This window comes from Uloborus diversus, chromosome 6, assembly GCF_026930045.1.
Source record: "Uloborus diversus isolate 005 chromosome 6, Udiv.v.3.1, whole genome shotgun sequence".
NCBI classification, from domain to species: domain Eukaryota; kingdom Metazoa; phylum Arthropoda; class Arachnida; order Araneae; family Uloboridae; genus Uloborus; species Uloborus diversus.
Window position 1 is genome coordinate 75,666,312 of NC_072736.1, and position 20,754 is coordinate 75,687,065.

Here is a 20,754-nt window from a genome sequence, read left to right on the forward strand (position 1 = left end):
GTTTTTTGTTACCCCAGTTTTAGATTCAAAATTACTATATTTATTCATAGTATTTAAAAACGATTCAGAATATACATACAGTACACTCCCGATTATCCGCGAGTGCATAAAACCTAAACAAGTGACAGATTTTTCCAAAAAAAACCATAAATTTCAAAGTTTGAAGGACATGTTACACAAAAGCAACAGATTAGTGAGATTAGATTAGATTAGCTTACCTAGGCGTTATCGTTCACTTTCTTTTCTGCTTTTATAGATGCAATGGTACATAAAATGAAATTAATTTTTAATGCACTTACTGCATGTTTTATTCTTATTATGTACCATTCAGTAGTTTTTATGCAAAGACAAGATTTTTCTTATTTGTGTCACATTTTAAGACTTTTTCGGGTTATCCGCATCACTCGTTCCACTCAATACTGTAGGTAATCTGGAGAGCACTGTACTTATTAGAGATGATGAGTAAATTTTTCATGCATTTTTGCGATTCTTATGCTTTTACGCATGCATCCCGGTTTTTTACACATTCCAAAATCTGATTGCATCCTCTTCTATAAAACTTGTTTTTCTTTAGTATGTAATTCTGCTGCATGAGCATTAGCAATTTTGTGTTTAGCATCATTTTTAACAATTTTTATGTGTATTATTCATGAGTGTTGGCGATCAGAAAATTTTGGGTTGGTGTTTCCAACAATTTTGGACTGACAATGCAATTTAAAACTGAAAAATCATTTAAAAAAAAAAAAAAAAACTTTTTTTTTTTTTTTTTATTTATTTATTTATTTTTTTTTTTTTTATTCCAGTGATTTTTATATGCATATTTGAAGAGTTTTTATGAGAGGGGGGAAATACTTTCTGAAAATTTCAGTCTTCAGAAATTTTTACTTGAGTTCACTTGCACCCTTGGTATTATTGTACAGTTAAGTACTTGTTCACTTCTGATTTTTCCACTTTCTTTCAAAAACTTTAAATCATTTGCACCCTAGTTAGTTACTCATTAAAATCATTATTAATTTTCCCCAGTGTCTTAAATAAATGAAAATTTTAAAAAATGAAATTGGTCTAAAGAATTAATTAAGGATGGATAGGTGAGCAGCTATCATCCAGTAATTTTATCTTCTACATCATTATTGCCTCAAGTTTGAAGATTCTTTTATTTCAGAAAATAGTTTTACAATTAAAATTTTTTTCAAAATTTTTGTTTGTTGAAAGATTGTGGAAAAAAGTAAATTTATTTGTGTGTTTATACTTATTTAAACTTTATGTACAATTTGTTGGAAACAAAAAAAAAGTAGAAAATTTTAGATTTATAGATGTATGTGCTTAATTTAAAACTAATTCATATTTTAATCTGTATCACTATTTATTATTGCATTAATTGTTTTTTAGGTATAATAGTAACTCAGCCCGTAAAATTTCACTTTAATTTGAATTTTTTTGAAATTTTTACAAAGTATACATCAGATAACTGCAATTTTATTTTCACAAAACTCTAATTCAGACATTCTTGTGAAAAATGAACATTTTTTCTGAAAAAATTGCATCTCGTGAGTCATGACAATTTACAAGCATAAGTCATGGAAAATCATGGATTTCAAAACTTTGAATGTAGCAGATACCCTGTATATTGGATGCAAAAAGATCAAGTTTTTCAAAAAGGAGGCATCAAATATGAAAAAGTAGTGGAGAAAAAAAATTAAGAAGATTCTAGAGTTGCATTTTAACTAGTTTTCTATTTTATCAAAATTTATAACTACGGCCCTGATTGTTGTATTTGAAGTAAATAAACATTACAAAAAAGAATCCCCTGGAGGTGGAGAGATAAAAGCATAACAATCAATAAGAGAAGAGATTCCTGATACTAACCTACAAAAGAATGCAGGAGTTTTGGGAGTTCTGGCATCAGGGTTGGCAAAAACCCGGGTTTTTTTTAAAAAAAGCCCATGGACCCAGGGTTTTTTGGGTTTTTTTAAATAAAACCCAAAAAACCCAACTAAAGCTGGGTTTTTTAAAAGAAATGTAGGGTTTTTTGTCTTTTTTTAGTTAAAGTGTGGGGTACTTGTAGCATATTGTAGCGTAAGTATATTGACAAAGCACAAAAATTGTCTTGGGGTAAAAAAAGCTGGAAAACGAGTTAAAATTCAGCGTTTTCTAAAGAAAAGTATAAAAGACGACAAAACCGAAGAAAGTTTCAGATTTTTTAGTTTCTATTTTTACCAACAGTTAAGGCAAATTTACTTCTTGACTGATAAAATCTATTGTTCATTTGTTTGTTTTTAATTACTTTTTTTTGCATTTTACTTTATTGTATTTTATTTTGTTACGCAAAACTACTGTAGAACCTCAAGTAGTTTAAATTCCTTTTTACTGAATTCCAGCTTAATCAACACATTTCTTTAAACTTTATGTTGCCTGCTTTTCTATTTCTGTGTAAATATTAAACTTTTTCGTAAGATATTGAAAATACTGTACATCCTATTCTGTTTTCTGTCTAACTGTTTGAGAAACCTGTTAATTTCTAAAAAATATACCTTATTTATTTGAGATTTGTGACGTGTTGGTTTGCAGAAAATTATTAACATGAAAGCCTTTTGGCTAGAGTAGTTTCCTCTGTACAATCTACAAATATTGAGAAAATCAGACGTGACAGGACTTAGTCAAGATAATTTGAGTTATTTTTCAGTTAAAGAAAAAGTTAAATATATTTATTTAAAACCTTTGAAGTATTTTTTTAAATGTAGTCAAGAGTTAAGAAATGCTATTTAAGTTCAAAATTCTTCTTATGTCCATTGTCTGTGGTAAAGAACAAATAAAAAATAAATTTAAATTGTGAAAGTATTTAAATTAATCAATTTTTTCTAAAAACTTCTCAATTTTTAAAAAACCCAAAAGTGGGCTAAATAATGGGTTTTTTAAATGGGTTTTTTCAAAAAAACCCATTGGGTCCAATTCGGCCAACCCTGTCTGGAATGCAACCTGAAAACTCACTCCTGTAAAAACTAAGTGAATGGTTATGATTTATCAGTAATCAATGATGAAAAATTTCCTCTACAGAATAAATTATTTCCTCTGTGGAGTAATTTATTCTGTAGAAGTAATTTTTCATTATCCTTATGTGCAATAAGCTTGTTTTTTTGTTTTTTTTAATTAAACTTACGATATTACTCCAATCTGAAGCTCACCCCTTTAAAAAATAAAAAATAAAATAATTTTCAATTTTAATGAATTTGACATTTATATGAGGCATAGCTTAGATTTGTATAAATAAAATGGTCAATTTGTGTTTGTTCATCATTAGTTCTTTCCTTAGCTTTTCATGCACCATAAGGACTGAGCCTCAATCAGGATTTATTGTATACTTTTTATGGTTTTTTTAATTACATTTTTGATTATTAAAAGTAATTTTAATTTATAGGCATTCCCGCAAACGATGGGAGCGCTTTGTGCACAGTGATAATCAACATCTTGTTACTCCAGAAGCTCTTGATTTCTTGGATAAACTTTTGCGATATGACCATCAAGAAAGACTTACTGCTCGTGAAGCTATGGATCATCCCTATTTCTGTGAGCTTTAATTTTTTTTTTTTTATTCAAGCAAGTAGAGGTTAAAAAAATAGAAAATGTCAATGCAATAATTGTATTTTAGAAGTGTGAAACAGAGTTTGAATTGTAAAAATAGAATATTGTTGAAGATGAACTAAAATATAAAGTTTAGTAGAACTTTGATCAACCTTGTGATTGAAGATTATTTCGTTAAGCTTAAAAAAGTAGTTTGTGCACGCACATACTATTCAATATAATAATGTCTCATTACATCATGTGCGTCTCGTTGTAGTTTTTACTTTTTGGCAGAACCAATTATTTTCTTTTTCTATGTCTGATGAGAGAAATGATTTAGCATCAAATTTTTACTATTTTTAATTTAAAACATCCATAATTATTTTCGAAATTGCATAGCTGTATTTGCTATTAGCATGGTTGTTTTCACTACTACTGTACTGCCTTGAACTTCTTGTACTCCTTGTACTCTAATTGGCTGAATTGTGTATGAGTTCTTTTGGTGTTATGTATGAGTTATTTACTGGTGAGAGCAGTTTTGAGTTCAAAAGCAGAAGAAACATAGTTATAAAAGAAGAGAACGAGCTTGCTTTGATATACTGTGGGAAAGTTTTTGGTTCACTGTGATAAGCAGCACTGTAAACAAAAAAACAATGGTAAAAAAATTACGGTACTTATCCAAAACATAATCCAGAAGGATTTTACTATCAAATTTTGGGTTGTATCATGTTTCTTAAATTTTCATGAAGGGTGTAGAGAGAAAACCCCTTAAGTCAGCTTTTACGAGGAAAAAAAATAATGATGCAGTCTAGTGGTTGCTGAAGTATACTTTTTTGAACAGTCTATCTTTTGACAAAACTCCATAAGTCCGCTGAAATATTTGTTCGAAAATAGATGGTATTGGGGGGAAAAAGCACATCAGTCTAACATTGAAATGAGTTTTTCTGAAAATAAGCTCTTTTTGACTGACAGTTTTCCTTCTGTACCCGTCATATGTATTTCTTCATGCTAAAACTTGAAATGAACTTCATTTTTTCCTAATCACCAATGGATTTTTCATGGAACACAATTTTCAAAAATCAGCTAAGAAACAAAAATTTTGACTGTATTAATTGCCCCTGAAAATTTAATTTTATTTATTCTCTATAATATGTTATTGGGACTAAGAAATTGAGAGTAAAATAAGTAGAGAAAGGAACATTGATCCCTTAAATTCTTGCGATAAGTATCGAGAAAAAAGGGCTTAAAATTTCATTTCTTCCTTTCAACATCTTTTAATTAATTAAATAATTCTTTATTGCCTCTTTATCCACCTTAGATAAATATGTAAAATTAAAAAATAGTTATAACTAGCAATACCCGCACGGCAATGCTCGTGCTAAGAAGTTAAAGGAACTCCGTTGAATACAAGAAATCCATGCCGCCCTTCTGATATGAAAAGGATTATTTTTCTTCAACTAAAATGCTTACACACCTTTTCAAAAAACCTATTAAAGTATCTTTGAAATTTAAAACTATTTGCTGAAACACATAAAAATATTAACAATAGCTTTAAAGCTCAAAATAATCCTTCCACTACATAGTTCATCCCTTAACGCACCAAGCAACCATGCTACCGTAACCGTGCCCTTTAGCAAGTGAAACATCCCCCCCCCCCCCCCCCCCCCCCCGACGAGTGTTTTGCCAAATAAACAATGCTTTAATAAAAACGTTATAAAGAACAATTACTATTGAATAATACGACAAATCAAATTATTTACTTATATAAGTAACTATTTTCAACTATAAGAACAAAAACAAACACTGAATAAATAAGGAAAACAAAATCCAATAGAAAAATCTACAAAATCAAATTATGTACCTGAACATCGAAAGATCAACACATTCAAAAATCTTTTCGCTGATCACACATGGTTCTTTGCAGCTATTGACACTGTCGGCCTTGGCAGTTATCATCAAGTTTGCATTTGGAACTTGTTTTTACGATTTTTTGCCTTAGTCCCGATTTTTTATGTTATCCTGTTCCTTTGACTAGAAAAATTTTGCACTGATCTTTATTTTCAACCTTTGTTATCTTTTGTTTCCAGAATGCCATCTGCAAAATTTAATATTGTTCACCAGTTTTTAATCTTGGGTTTCTTAACATTTTAGGACAGAAAATTGACCTTTAATTTTGGTTGGAGACACTTAAGATAGCAAAAATCTGGGAATTCTTATGCTCTGGTAATGAATATGCAGACATTTCAAGTTTCTCAATTCAGGCATCTTTTCCATATTCTTAGTCTGCTTAAAATTTTTATTTCTTATTTATTTTTTTTTGTCTTAAAATTTTTTCACGTGTGTTTAAAAATTCCTTTTCTGTGACATCATTTCTCAAAATCATTTTCTTTTTCAATGTAATTTCATTATTAATTTTGTGATTAAATATCAAACAGTTAAAAATAAAAGGTTTTAATGTTGCCTTTGCTTGGTCTTCAGATTTGTTAATCAAGTGGTTCAGTATGTAAGCATATATGCCAAGAAATAATAGTAATAATAAGATCAAATATAAGTGAATAACTTAACATACCAAAAAAAAAAAAATCTAATAGCTCTTTAAAACTCACTTGTAATTTGTTGAGGTGAAGTTTTTAAATTCAACCATTCTTTTGTGCTTTTTTAAAAGCCTTTTTGGATATGTTACATAAAATCAAACAAATTTTAAAAATAGGTATCAAAGCACTTAAATGTGCACTAAAGCATTAAGCAAAGTAAATGTGTGCACTAAATTTAAATAAAAAAAATGTAAGAAAAAGTAGAGCGGGACAGGACTTGTCATTTGTGAAAAATTATAGACCAAAAAAAAAAAAGAATTAAGAGAGCTTCAATTTGTAGTTGTAGTTATGGTGTTTTTGCATCCTTAATCTCCTTTATTATTTTATGATGTCACACGTGTTTCTGTGTGAAATATACATAGTTGCTCTAAATTGATGCAAAATTTAAATTTTTGCTACCACAAGCTGCTCCAAATTTTCAATTTTACTGCTCCAGACTGCTCCAAATTCCTAATTCATCGTTTTACTGCTCCAACTCGCCCTTTTCCTGCTCCCAAGATTGTTCCAAAAGCGAGTTTTGGTCGACACATCGCTTAGGATTCAATATCTTTTATTGCTTGTTTAGTAGTTTTCTCGATGCATTTGTTTCTGCTTTATCTTACTCCTCTCTCATCATGGAAACCAAAAATTCTTGAAAGACTTTGAAATACCAGTAGAAAGCTGAAGGAAACGTGCAATTGACTCTAGAAATTATCCGTGGTAGCCAAGGTTGGGTTTTTGACCTGACATGTCAAAAACTCGAATTCTGATATTGTCAAATACAGTCATTATTGACGTTTTTCACAGGCACACAAGTGGCTCTCTATTCTGAACACTCATGGGACTGAACAAAAGTGTTCAGATTATGGGGGTGTTCATTATAGGGGGAGACTGCACAAAGCATGTATATGTATTCTATTGCCTTAGTGGATTATGTTCAGTCCTTTGCCCAGTGAGCTATACCAGTAACTGAGGTGTTGAATTTTGGATTGGTGGCTAGTGCAATGTCTAATTCAAGTTGGTAGGACCTAAACTCTTGCATTTAGTTATTTATTTTTTAGTTTAAAAAGTTTAACGTAACATTCAACAATAAAATATTACAATACAGCTATCGGTATAATACCTGAAAAAAAAAATAATAAAATTTGTTTTTGCATTGTGTATCCTCATGCAACAAGGTATGTGCTATCATCCAAGTAAAAATGCTTCCGGGTAATTCTCAGCGGCATTTTGCCTAAAGGTAACTTTAAAGGTCTTGAAAACAACTTGATACAATAGTTGGAGGTTGGATTCTTGAAATAAATTTCAGGGGCAGAAACTCCAGGCTCATATTGCTCAGCTGAATGATTTCATGTGATGCAGTAATATACAAGAAAATAATTTTTCCTCTTCCTCTCTCCATTTTCTCATTAATGCCACTCAATCAGTGATAAAATCGTGAATGTATTTTAGGCTTTCCAATTTAATTTATAGGAATTCCCGAGACTGATTGTCAACATGTTCAGTATATAGAGAGGTGATAATTGAAGGGGATTGAAAATAGCGTTCATAATACTCGGGTGTTCATATTATAGGATGTTCAGAGTACATAGAGGTCAGCCTATGTTTAGTTTATGGAGTTTCGCCAGGATCATCAAAATGTGTTCAGAATATAGGGATGTTCACATTAGAGAGTGTTAAGATAGAGGGAGTGCACTGTATGTTGAAAATATTGTTACTTAAACTTAATTTTGAATGAAGCAAGTAACCTGGAATTTTCTAAAAAAAATAACCTGGAAAAGTCAGGGAATTTTTTTTCAACCACAAGTGTATGAACCCTGTCTAAGCTTTGCAGAAATGGAAGGGGTCTGTTGAATCTGGCAAAGGGCTACAAAATGAGTGTAGGGAAAATGAGCTTCATCCTTGACTGTATTTGGCCTTTCCTGAAAATGAAATCAGTTATTTTTTATCAAAGCAACTAAAAAAACTAGCTCAAGTATTTCTTTCTTTACTTTCTAGATAACATTGCAAAAGAGCAAAAACCTCGTTTTGTTGAATCACAACACATGGGCAGTCACAGCAATTCTCCCCCTCCAGTGACATCTAGTGCTGCTGGTGAGTCTGCTTCTTATTCCTTCCTCCCCTAAAAACTTAACTTTCGTATTCAGTCAGCTCTCACAAGTCCTGATCGCAAAAATCTGAACCGAAAATCTGAATTTCAAAAAAAAAAAAAAGTGTAAGACCAACGCGATTTTTCTACGTTGGACAAATTACAACAAAACTGACATTGTTTATTATTTGACCTTCGGTCACATCAGTCTAGATTTTTGATAGTCAACTGTAATTTGTTTCTTAAAATGTACTGTCCAAAATATGCTGTACTACTCTTAAGTTTAAGCCCTGTTTTATAATTTTGATCTTTGATAATTAGTATAACAAAAGTGAAAAATAATCTGGGACTAAAAATTCATTGTGTGATCATTACGGTATAGTTGAAAATAAATTAAGATCTGTTTCTGATATTTTAATTTAGAACGTCTGTAATTTTAATGGATTAAAAAAAAATAAAAGTATTCAAATGTTAAGAATTAGTTTAAAAGCTTTGCAGCATTTTAGGTAGAAACTTTTGTTGGGCAAGTTTTAAGAAAATTTTGATGGCTTACAGGCAGCTATAAGATTTTTTGAACAGCTGGAAGGAATAACAGACTGTAAGAATCATGATTTATGCATAAATCGATATTTTAAAAAAAATACTCTGGTTTTTAAAAACTGTTAGTATAAGAGATAAAGAATGAAATATTCAATTATTCTCTGGTGTCTACATTTTATCCATTATTTGCAATATTAATAGTGTGATATTTGTAACTTCTAATCTGTCTTATTTTCTCTTATTTTACCCAAAATATTGGGTAATATAAGAGCAATGGTGACTCCAAGAGAGTTATTTCATGTCTAGATGGCTGTAGGGAAGCTTAAAAACGTGCTACTTTAACTATGAAAATATGAGACTTATATAATAGAGAATCCTACTTCACGGAAATTCACTTATCGTGGTGCGGTCAAGTCTGGAACCAATTAACGGAGATAAACAAGGGTTGACTGTATGTATATGTATATATCTGCTCAAAAAAAATGTATTATGATGCAAGTTTTTGAAATGAATGTCTTTAAGAATGAGCTATTCCTTAAATCCGTTTTTCTTTTTCTAGTAAATGCTGCTCTTAGTTCCAGCAATATGACTGGCATGCCGACTTCACCCATCTCTTCTCCGAGTACTACATCTATACCTAACGCAACGGCAGCCCATCTCATTAAGACTGATTCCATGACCTAGCTACAACTTCATTAAGTTGCAAATATATGCTTGAGCTTCATGTTCAAGCAGTTTTGGTTGTTCCATCAGACTTTGGAAAATTTGGACTTTTCTTGCCAAATTCCTTGCAATCCTTAACAGCAGTCTCAAAAGAAGGCAGCAGACCAGATATATGTCAAAATGTTGCCGAAGTATCCACCATCGGCTAACACGGGTAAAAAGTGCTGCCATTTAGACTAAGATCTCTCACCGACTCTTGATGTTTGTTTAGTTTTCTTTCCTATGCTGCTATCTTTTACCAACCAGCAAGAGCTGATAAAATGAATTATGTTGTCAAAGTTTACTATATGCTTCTCATTAGTTTAAAAAAAAAATAAAATGGGATAAAATCATTTTTTAGCATTCATCTATAGTTATGTACCTAGTATCCTGACTGAAAAATCATATCTTAAAGACATTAGAAATTTATTACAATTGCATTTTTAACTGGATCAATTACTACTTCCATTTGTATGCATTTTTTGAAATAAAAGGAAAAGGAAAGCTGTCTTAAGTTAAATTTATCTGTGATTAGTTTTTGGAATAAATGTATGTAGCAATAACAAAAATGATGCCATAACTCTTGTTTCCTAAAAGTGTAGGGTGTTAAGTATTTGTGTTGTGTAAACAAAAGTAAAAGAAAGAAAAATAAAAAAATCCAAGTGCAATTTAATTTGTTTTATATAGTTTTAAAAATTTACTTACTAGCATTTAAGTGGTTTCTTTTTCCAAGTAGTTACTATGAAATTTTTAATGTGCTCCAACATATAGAGCTATTATTTTGAGGCTGTAAAAAAGTGCATTTAAAGCTACAGATGACAATATTTTGCTTTTACAATCTTTTAAATGATTTTATCAATTGAACTTCATTCTAATTGATGATATGAGTATTAATAGAAAATTTAAAAAGTCCTGTATAAATGGTGCTTTATTGCTGTAAATTTTTATTTTATGAAATTCACATGTGATTGTCATAGACAATTTAAGGTAAGCTTCCTTATAAATGTTTTGTATGCAATTCCTTTTTAAAAAGTGACTATGAACTATATATACATATTTTAATTAAGTTTCCCCAATCAATATGTAAAATATTTGTAAATTGTAAAATTTTTATGAAACTACTGGTCTTATTCAATTTGTCTATACTATTTCCAAATTCATTCATTACAAATCCTACATGCATGCTTATTTTCAGAACTACCGATTTAAGTATTACAATCAAAAATAATTTTTATTTAAAAAATGGTTGACTCTTTTTGTTGTAATCTATTGCTGCAATTAAAAATTTTGACTTTAAAAATAGGCGCTTATTTTTGCTTTTGTTTTTTTATATTTATTTTAAGATATTTATTTTTAATAAATATTTTAAATTTGCAATTATATTATCTATCAACCACAGAACAGACCCAAGCATGTATTTATATCATTTGTAATTTGCAATCAAGAGCAGTTGAGTTCTTTTAATTTATAAAACTGTAGTGTTTCAGTAACAAACTTTTTAATAAGATCTTTTTTAAACACGCTTCAGTTATGGATGCAGGCTGTTTTGCTGTTTTGTGATGAATCATTCGATAAAGAGTTTTTCCAACAGCTTTTTACAGTTACTGACATTTACTTAAGTGAAGGCCTGTCTGAATATCTGCACAATGTTTCCAAACAGAGGTACAGCTGTTTTAAGCAGTTAAAGCAGTTCTCTGACTTATGACAAATTTGAAAACAAAATAAATACCTTCTAAAAAAAATGCTTTGTGTTTTAAAGCTTTTTTCCTCACTCCGAAATGAAGATGTAGGTGCCCCCTCCTCCCCTGTAGAGGACTAAAGTTAAACTTTTGCTCATAGAGTTTTTGAAGTCCCAGAAATAAAATTATCGACTACTTTTAATGATGTAGGAGCAGGCTCTCCACTTTTTTTTTTTTTTTTGAAATTAAATTTCTCATTTCACAGTTTTAAGCCATCTTTATTGGCATCGGAAGAATAGTTCACGGACTCCTCTTTGTATGATTTTAAATAATGCTGGGGGGGGGGGGGTCAAGGACGTTCCTTCTCATGTGTTTCCAAATTCTAGTCCTAAAAAAAATTGTTGACCATCTTTTATGATGATATGCAAGGAAATTTGTGTTGGGCTGTCATAAGAAGTGTTTTGATGTTTAAAAGGGGATGAGGTTCAAGGACTCTAGCCCATAAATGTTTTGAAATTAACTTCTCAAAAATGTAATTTTAGACCAGGGTTTGAAAATATTATGATAATTTGGAAAATATCTGATATTTTGAAACACATCCAATATTTTCAATTAGCACACCACAAACTAAAGTGCTCAAAATAGTAAATGCATCCTCTAATCACTCTTTATTTTCTTATATTATAATTGCAATATGTAGACTTAAAATTAATGTTTCTTTCATTATTCATATCTAATACTTCATTTTACATTTTGATCAATATTAATGGAGTTAATTTAGCATTAGCTGTTTCACTCGGTTTTCTTCTGATCAAACAATTAAAAAATATTTTATTGCTTATTTCAAAACAATAAAATTATTCCAAACACAGGGAAAAAGTTTCATCACTTTAGTTCAAATATTTAAAAAGTTAAGAGTAGTTTTAGGTCATGCTCGCTATGTGTTCTTATGCAAAAGAAAAAATTTTAAATTACTATTTCTTGGTGATCTTTTTTTTTTTTCTGTGTGTGTGTGTGTGTGTGTGTTTTCATGTCATTATTAGAATCCCTAAGAATTTTTATCTATTAAAGATACAGCTTTAAAGTAATACTTTTTGCAGTCAGGATAATATATTTAAAAAAACTGTGCATTGGATAAGCATTTTATAAATTACTCAAATGTTTAGAGCATGTTATACCTTTAGGAGCAAAATTTTTTTTAAAAAAATACGATTTTTTACATAATTAATCACAGAAAATGTTCCAATACATATATAAACAAATGAATGCACAGATTTTTAGATATGAATATTGTGATTGATTAGCAAAAATCTTTTTTTAAATAAGTGTAAAAACAAAAAAGCTTTAGGGATTTTAAAAATTTGAAATTTCCCTAAATATTTTGAATTTTTAAAAAATGTGGGCAATATTTTAAGATTTTGAAAATAAATTATTGCTTGCAAAATGAGTATGTATGTTATGGTTTCAAAGAAAAACACAATATTCATAAATTTAAAGAAAAATGTTCGAAAGGTACTGTGACCCCTTAAAAACTTTTACAGTTATATGAATCAGAAATAAATAATATGCATTAGTCGGTGCACAGTCATAAATTTTCCTTTTGTCTGAGCTATGTTTAAAATTTAGTTAGGCACTTTTAATATGAATTAAAATTGTTACATTACTAATAATTTTATGAATATGAAAAACAAGTAAAAAGGAATATTATATTACTTTGTTATATTAATGATGTATTATACATCATAAAAATATAGTACAGTCGAATTCCGCTACAATGCGATCCGATCCGACTTACGCGAAATGGCTACAACGCAAGTTTTTCCTGAGTAATGATTTTTTTATTTTTTTTGCTGACGCAAATTCTACGACTGCAGCGCGAAATTTTTGGAAAAGAATCACGGAGTGTTAATATGGGCTTCATTGACACTAAATATTGGTTTCGTAAATAGACTTTCATCCCTTTGGAATCGCTGAAACAAGAAGTTCATTCACTGTACTAGTCTAAACATCGCTTTGCTTTCAATTATACAAATATCCACTTGGTATTCTTCATTCAGTTTTTTTCACTCTACATATAAAAGTTTATAAAATTGAATGGCACTCAAACGTTTTCTTCCAACTAAAGTTTCCAAAGATGGGAAGAGAAAGTTTTTGATGATTAAAGAAAAGGTCAAAATTCTGGACATGCTTGAACACTTAAAAAGTGCATCAAAATAGCGCGAAAATTAGGCATGAGTGAATCTTCAGTTCGGATAATTAAAAATCAAGAAAAGGAAATCAGTAAAAGTTATAAATTAAGTTTTAATACTGAAGCTCGCATAGTGTCGAAGCAAAATACTAACATCATGAAAATGGAAGCTGCTCTTGCATTGTGAATTAAAGGGGTTAGAAAGAGGGGTGTTCCGTTCTTTGTGAAAGATACTGCAATTTATAGTTAATAAATGGTGAAACAATATGAGGGGTGTTTACAAACGTCTGAAAAAATTAGGTATGCTTAAAAAAAAATTACTAAACATACTTTGTTCCACAACGCGAAATTCCGACTTAAGCGAGGTGTCTTGGAACGCATCCCTCGCGTAAGTCGGGATTTGACTGTACATACCTTTTTGGTTATTTTTAATAATGAACATTATTACTATGATTAATATACGTTTTATATCAAATACCATAGTTGAAAAAATGTTAAAAATATGATATTTTCAAAATAAATATTGGGTCATATCGTGACATATATATATCAGCAAACCCTGTTTTAGATGATCATTAATAGAAGAGTGGTTTTTGTAGTTTTTTTTTTTTTTTTTTTTGTTTACTGGTTTTCAAAGCTATTTAATTTTGTGTGAAGTTATAAATTTAAACTTATTTAAAATTTTTACTTTTAAATTTAAGTTTTTTTATGCAAATTAAAAAAAAGTTTAGTTAGAGAATTTCTCGAGTTTTTGTGGAATGAAGTTGGGCAAAATTTCATGCAAAAGTGCTTGGAAACCCTGCCATCCTTCCCCAAGAGGGAGAAACTATGATAGTGTTTTGTAAGCTGACGTAGAATTTTGAAAACATCAATGAAATGGTAATATTGCCCATTATTTCATACACTTCCCAACATTTTTTTTTTCTTAAAATTGTTTATATGTTCCTAAAAATAAATAACTCAAACCATTAATTTTAAATTCTTCAAAATAGCAAACACTTTCTTTTAGTTTTATATTCATTTTGAAAGAAATTAGTCAAGCAGTTTTTTTCATGTTTAGACCTAAAAATGATATAAATCAATTTTTCTAAGAGCTGTTTTTTTCTCGAAAGAAATTAACATTTCCACGTCAACTACAATGTGCCAAAAAGTATTATTTATTAAGCTCTACATCTTGATGTCGTTGTGCTAGCTAGCACCATCCACATGCATAAAGCAGTTAATTTTATATCATTAACAGAATAATGTATCAACTCCTATATTCATCAAGTTACATATAAACATTTGTTCTTTTGATTGAGTGGCAATGATAAAAGACCCCTTAAATATTGTTCGAACAATCTTTCAGAAAAAAATGGGGTTGCAGGCAGAAATCCATCCATAAAGCCAATATGACCACCACGGGACGATATCACAATAGCAATGTTATTTGTGCTGAGAACTTCTTGGCATGGAATAGCTAAAAAATAAAAATGAAAAACACTTGTTGAGGACCAAATTGTAACTATATGAAAGCAATTTGCCTTTGGATCAATATTGCTTTAACACAACAAAATTGGTTTTTGCTGTATAACGAGTTGATTATTTATGTAATTATTCCCTTTGTGGGTAAAAAAGATAAAACCAGTCACTATTTAGAAAGAATCTTTAAAAAAAAAAAAACCTGAAAGTGACCAGTGTTAAAATATGAAACATGCATGCTGAAAGGATTTTAAAAAATACTGTTATTTTAATGATGGACAAAAATGAACCAAATTTCCAACACCAGCAAAAAATCTAAAATGTTTTGGAAACTTTAGTGTTTTGATAACTGCAACTTATTTGAAACATGCTAAAAAAGCTTTAAAAATATCAAATTCTAAGATCACTAACAAAATTAGCATTTAAAATATTTAAAAAAAAATTCTTTACATTACTTTAAATTACTTAATTAGTGCTTTAATGTGTGTGTGTGTGTGTGTGTGTTTTTTGAATAGCACAAAAGTCAAAAGGGGTGGGAGAGGGGGTAGAAAAAAAGAGTAACCAAGAAAAATTATTCTCAACCTAACCATCTCAGATTTTCATGAAACTTTCAGAACTCTTACGTTTTGATATCTCAAATTTAGATTTAAAAAAAACTTATCATTCATAACGGGTGAGTAATTAATTTCTGAAATTCCTCAAAAAGCACATTTTTAACTTGCCCGCAGTGCTTTAAAATGTTCGGTCTCAAGTCCGATGAAAGCTACGATGTTGTACGATAGATCAGTTTAAAGACAACTATCTGCATTTATTTAGCACTTAAATGTACAATAAGAGCACTAATAAATTGTTGTATTTCAAAAGTATATCATAATATGTAAAGCAATCTTCATTAAAAAAATAAATATAAGTATGCTGTAAGAAATGTATTGTAATCAGATATACTTTTAACGCTCTTACAAGTGTAATTCACCCAAGAAAAACAAATTCAAAATTTGGAGGAAATACTAGATTTTAAGACTTTTAATTCCTATTGACATTTTAAAAAATTGTTTCAAAATATAAACTCATTATATTGACAATACATTAACCAATTTATGAATGTATAGAGGCATTAGTGCAGCAAATGAATATTTCAGGTTTTCAATATCAGTTATATTTGGGAGGAGATGTGAATGATTTTCTGGATTTTTAACAAAAAAGTTATTACAGCATGTGTGCATAAAATGGATTTTTAAAAACCATGAAACTATTAACATTCAAAAGTATAATTTGTAAACAAAAAATAATACTACAATTGCTACTAAAGAGGAGCTTAAAAATCTTTTCATTTTTCTTTAAATTTTTGCATCTCTCACCTTCTAATTTTGTTGCATTTACTATAAAAATGATGCAAAAAAAGTTTGATCTATGTACATAAAATACACTGCCAGCAGGGTTCCCACAGGCACTCTAAAGGTCATATTTTGCTGTCAAAAGCCTTTAAAATTAATCAAAGGCACTATTTTTTAGGATTTGTATCATTCTGTTTCAAATCAATAATAATAATAAAAAAAATTGAATTCTGAAATTTTGAATTCAAATTATGTTTTTCGCAATCACGAGTTGTGACAGGGCCCTACTCAATTTTCATATGACATTATGTATGCATAAAGGATATGTATGATCGCATGCACATAGTGTACGTAATGGATTACTAGGAACTAGTCTAGCTACCCTCAGAAAAATTGATAGTAACCTCAACTGTTCCTAGCTAAAAAAATTTTGTATAAAAAATGAATGTAAAAGCTAAAAAAGGATCGCTCATTATAGCAAATGAATTTCACACATATGTGAGAAAATGTTGAACACAGATTAATTGAAATGTATCAATCTAGTTTATACTAAAAAAGCATAAAGGAAAGGAGGGAAATTTTTTGAACAAGATTGGTGCAGTCACTTGACTACATGCATAAATCGTATGGAAACAGTAAGTAGTGTAGATCTAAAAATTAGGTTTCAAGTAGTCCAGTTTACAGGACCATGAAACGTTTGATGCAATTGGAAGGGAGGAAGTGGAAAAGAGAAAATATTTACCTAGAAACAGGTTTTGTACTAAGTTAAAATGTGTGCATTTATCTACATTCAATTAATTATTGCCAAAAAAAACATTTTTGAACGTGTGAAAGCCGGTGGGTAATCTGCCTAGCGGAAAATCCGGAGTTAAGTGTATGGTTTAATAATTTTCAAGGAAAACTTGTGTACGGCTCATAGCAGCGTTCTTGAAAGCTTGTTGAAACATTTGGTAAGCTATTCCGTTGCCGACTTTTCAAGCAGGAAGCAAAATTTCAAGTTTACAGTTTGTTCTTTCAAATCTGCCATAATGAGTTTGCAGGAGGAAAGCAACAACATCTGAGAAAACCAAAACTATGATCAGACGTTCTCAACTAAACTGACGCCACTTGCACAGCTGGTTTGTGAAGGTCTCTACTTGAGCCATCTAGCTGGAGAACACTCTACTACATCGAGAATTGGCATCGCACCATTAGTCCGGTTTCTTTTGGATCCCCCCTCATATTTTGCAGTGTGTTAAAATATTTAGAGGTAGTCCAAAGGTTTCAAAGTTAAGAAAAGATTAGCTATGTAACAAACTTTAAAGTTAAGGCATTTATTTCAAACAATTTATGTAGGGTAACTGCACCAGTAACAGACAGTCGTACGTTTGAATTTTAATAGTAAGAATTTTAGGCGGGGGTAAAACTGATGTTGCTGTGGCCCATGAATATGGTGCAACCAACTAGTGTTATCCCACTGAATTTTATGAGCCCGTTGGTGTTTAAAGGCAGTGGTGGAAGGTTATGAACAACTACCAAGAGGTCAGATCGTGTTTCATGTTCATTTAAATTTAATAAGGCTTTTGTTCTAAAAATAAAGAAATTTTGCACATTTTGAAGAGAAAAAGGGAATTTTGTCCATGACTCTTATCCTGTTACTGGATATCATCAGATTTTTCGGTGTCTGTTACTGGGGGGTAAGACCTTTTTTCGAAATTGAACAAATAAAAATAGAATTTACTAATTCAAAGGATCCAAAAGCAGCCAAACATTAGATGAGATGTACTTGCATGAGAGAAAAATAGTTTTAAAAGTCTAAATACATTAAAAGGCTCAGAAAATCGAGTCAACCTGAGAGCGATGTCTTAAGCATGTCTGTTACTGGCACCGTTACCTAACTGTATTATACGCATTGAACTTTTTATTTTTTATTAAAACTGCATCAATTTTTGCCTTTTTTTTGTGTAATTTTCAACAATTTAACAGCAATTGCAGCTGGAATTTATCATGGATTTATCCCCCATTGCATTTGACAAAATAATTTGCAACTCCTAGGGCTTTAATCACTTCCTTTAGCAGTTTTAAGTCGCTTCTTTCTCTCACAAGCCTGGATTTGATTTACCATAACTTACTGGATAAAATAAGCACTTTTGACTTTCCTTGGAAATAATAAAACATATAAAACAGTTTATCCTTAACAATCTTATTTATTCTCAGGGAAAAAATAAAAATTGAATGTTAGGGCATAGATTTCCCTGAATATTCTAAAGTATACAATAGCTAATTTTTCCTCCATAACAGGGATCTCCAACCTTTTTTGCTCAAGGCCCTCATTGTAAATTTTTGGAGGTAAGGGGGAGGGGGGCCAACAATCCAAAAATATTTCAATTCATATGATTTAGTTAACAGTAGCTCCCCTAACACCATCACCCTCGGGTTTAATTTTTTTTGTAAATCTTTTAAATAAGTGCTTCGTGGCATGAGTGTAGCCAAGATTCAAGTTAGGGATGGGCAAGTCAAGGTACAACAAGATAGTGGTTTTTTGCTGCCCCTTCGCCCAGTGCCAGTTTTTGAGGCCTGGCAATAACTTGATGCTACCGCCCTTACTCATCATGCTTCATTTTTGTATACTAAATTTTATTTTATAAAAAAGAAATGAGTGAATTTATAAAATAAATCTGTTTTGAAGAAAAGATAGATACCAAAAGTCATGTCCTAAAATGTTTTATGCTGTCTTTGATTAAATCGAAGGCCACAAATGAAGGGATTGAGTCATATTTCCCGGAAGTTTTCCCAAATTGAAGTCTTAAAAACGCAATTTTTGGAGGTGTTAGTGATGCCCGGAAAACAAGTTTCAGCATCTACCTAGGAGAAATTTTCAAAATTCGCATTTTCAGCCAATTGTAGTCAAATTAAGGGAAAAGAGGTTGCAATTATCTACCTCAAATTATTTTTCAAAAATAAAGTCAATTTCAGGTTATCTTTGAGAAAAAAAGGTTTTTCCTCCTTACAAATTAGTTTTGAAAACACAATTTTAGATTATTTTTGGTGATTTGTGATGTTAAGGAAATAAGGAAGGTTTAGATCCTCTCTTCAAAAAATTTTTGGGAATGAAGTCCCTGAAACACATTTTAGGATTTCTTTGATGATGATAAAAGAACACTCAGAATTCAGGACCTGTTCCAGGAACTTTTTAGTATTGAAGTTTAAAAAATGCAATTCTAAGCTATATCTGTTGAGGCACATTTGGAATCTCTCCCCAGAAATTGTTTGAAATTAAACTCACCAAAGCACCATTTAAGGATATTTTTTATCAAATGAAGAAGCAAGTGACTATCCTCCAGAAATTTTTTGAAATGGAAGTCTCAGAAATGCAATTGTAAAATTATCTTTGATGACTTTGGGAAAAAACTGAAACTCTGGCTGCGTAGTCTCTGCTTAGCTCTCTGCTTAGTAGTGATTTTTGAGATTTACTTGGCTTAGTTTTCTTTTTAAATGCTTAAAAATAAATATATTATCAAATTAAAAAATATATATTTTTTTTGTTTGTAAGCTTCCTGCAGGCCAGGAAAAATATTCTCCCAGGTCGTAGGTTGGAGAGCCCTGCTCTATATACAAAATGACACTAAATAGCATTTAAAAAATTGTTTCTATCAAAAATCTGTAATTTAATCATTGCTTAATTGTATATTTTGTTAAAATACAAGTGGTTTATAATATTGTTTTGCATTCAATTCGTATAATTATTTTGTTAATAATATTAATAAATATAATGTTAATATTAAGATTTTTTAAATTTATACCAGAAATTGGGCAAAACATGTCATCAGCAGCATTTACACAAAGAAGAGGAACTTGAACTTGTTGAATTTTTGACCTTAATGTTGCAGCAGTATAATATTCTTCAACATTTTTGTAATTGAAAATTTTGGCAGTAAACCGTTCATCAAAATCACGAATGGTTTTGCTCTGTAAGAGATGTTTGATATTAGCAGCAAAATTTAAGCAATAAATAAATTGAACAATGAACAAAAATTAAACATTACTGCAATGCAGTTTAATAATATATCTTTGGTTTTTACTTTCCATCACAATTAAAACAACGTTTTACAACATCTTGCAAGAGCTACAATTTTTTAAATAGAGAGGAAAAAAAAAGATATCTCCAAATTCTTACCTCGAAAACATAATTCATATCAACATTGGCATTTTCAAATTTTTCTTTGTGCCTGGTAGAATAATTTTGCATTTTTTAATGACAAACAAAAATCACAGAGTATATAAAATAAAAATTTTACTTATAGCTATGTATGATTATAGGGTGATTTTCAAATGCATTGACGCATTACGTTCGACACAATTTGAAAATTTTTGTAGTTATAAACAATAAAACTTTTCTAGGTATAAATTCCTTACAATTTATAACTTTCTAACCAGATGATTATTTGTAAGTTAATTTGCTTAGGTTATAGAAATTCCAAAAAACTTCTTAGCAAGAGACTGTTTCTTTCATGAGTGTTACCTTTACAAAACATTCTGTAATTTCTTATCTAAAAATAAATAATCTAACGAATCCTGATTAAACTATCTTAAATATTCAGTGATAAGTCAACATGGTATAAATATTTATTTATTTAAGAAATTTCAAGCA

At 30.1% G+C, this 20,754-nt stretch overlaps 2 protein-coding genes across 3 annotated transcripts in view; one reads left to right on the forward strand and one right to left on the reverse strand.

Moving 5' to 3' along the window:
• Positions 1 to 9,972, forward strand: part of LOC129224673 (casein kinase II subunit alpha) — a 66,395-nt gene extending 56,423 nt beyond the window's left edge. For both annotated transcript variants that reach the window (XM_054859218.1, XM_054859219.1), the window contains exons 11-13: positions 3,416 to 3,564; positions 8,130 to 8,225; positions 9,320 to 9,972. In XM_054859218.1, the coding sequence (XP_054715193.1) occupies positions 3,416 to 3,564; positions 8,130 to 8,225; positions 9,320 to 9,444 (370 nt within the window). In that variant the 3' untranslated portion in view covers positions 9,445 to 9,972. The remainder of the gene's footprint in view (positions 1 to 3,415; positions 3,565 to 8,129; positions 8,226 to 9,319) is intronic.
• Positions 9,973 to 14,446: 4,474 nt separating this feature from the next.
• LOC129224672 (phospholipase ABHD3-like) overlaps positions 14,447 to 20,754 on the reverse strand; it is a 28,553-nt gene continuing 22,245 nt past the window's right edge. The window contains exons 6-8 of the mRNA XM_054859217.1: positions 20,281 to 20,332; positions 19,907 to 20,072; positions 14,447 to 14,788 (exon numbers count right to left, since the gene is read on the reverse strand). Coding sequence (XP_054715192.1) covers positions 14,595 to 14,788; positions 19,907 to 20,072; positions 20,281 to 20,332 — 412 coding nt within the window. The 3' untranslated portion in view covers positions 14,447 to 14,594. The remainder of the gene's footprint in view (positions 14,789 to 19,906; positions 20,073 to 20,280; positions 20,333 to 20,754) is intronic.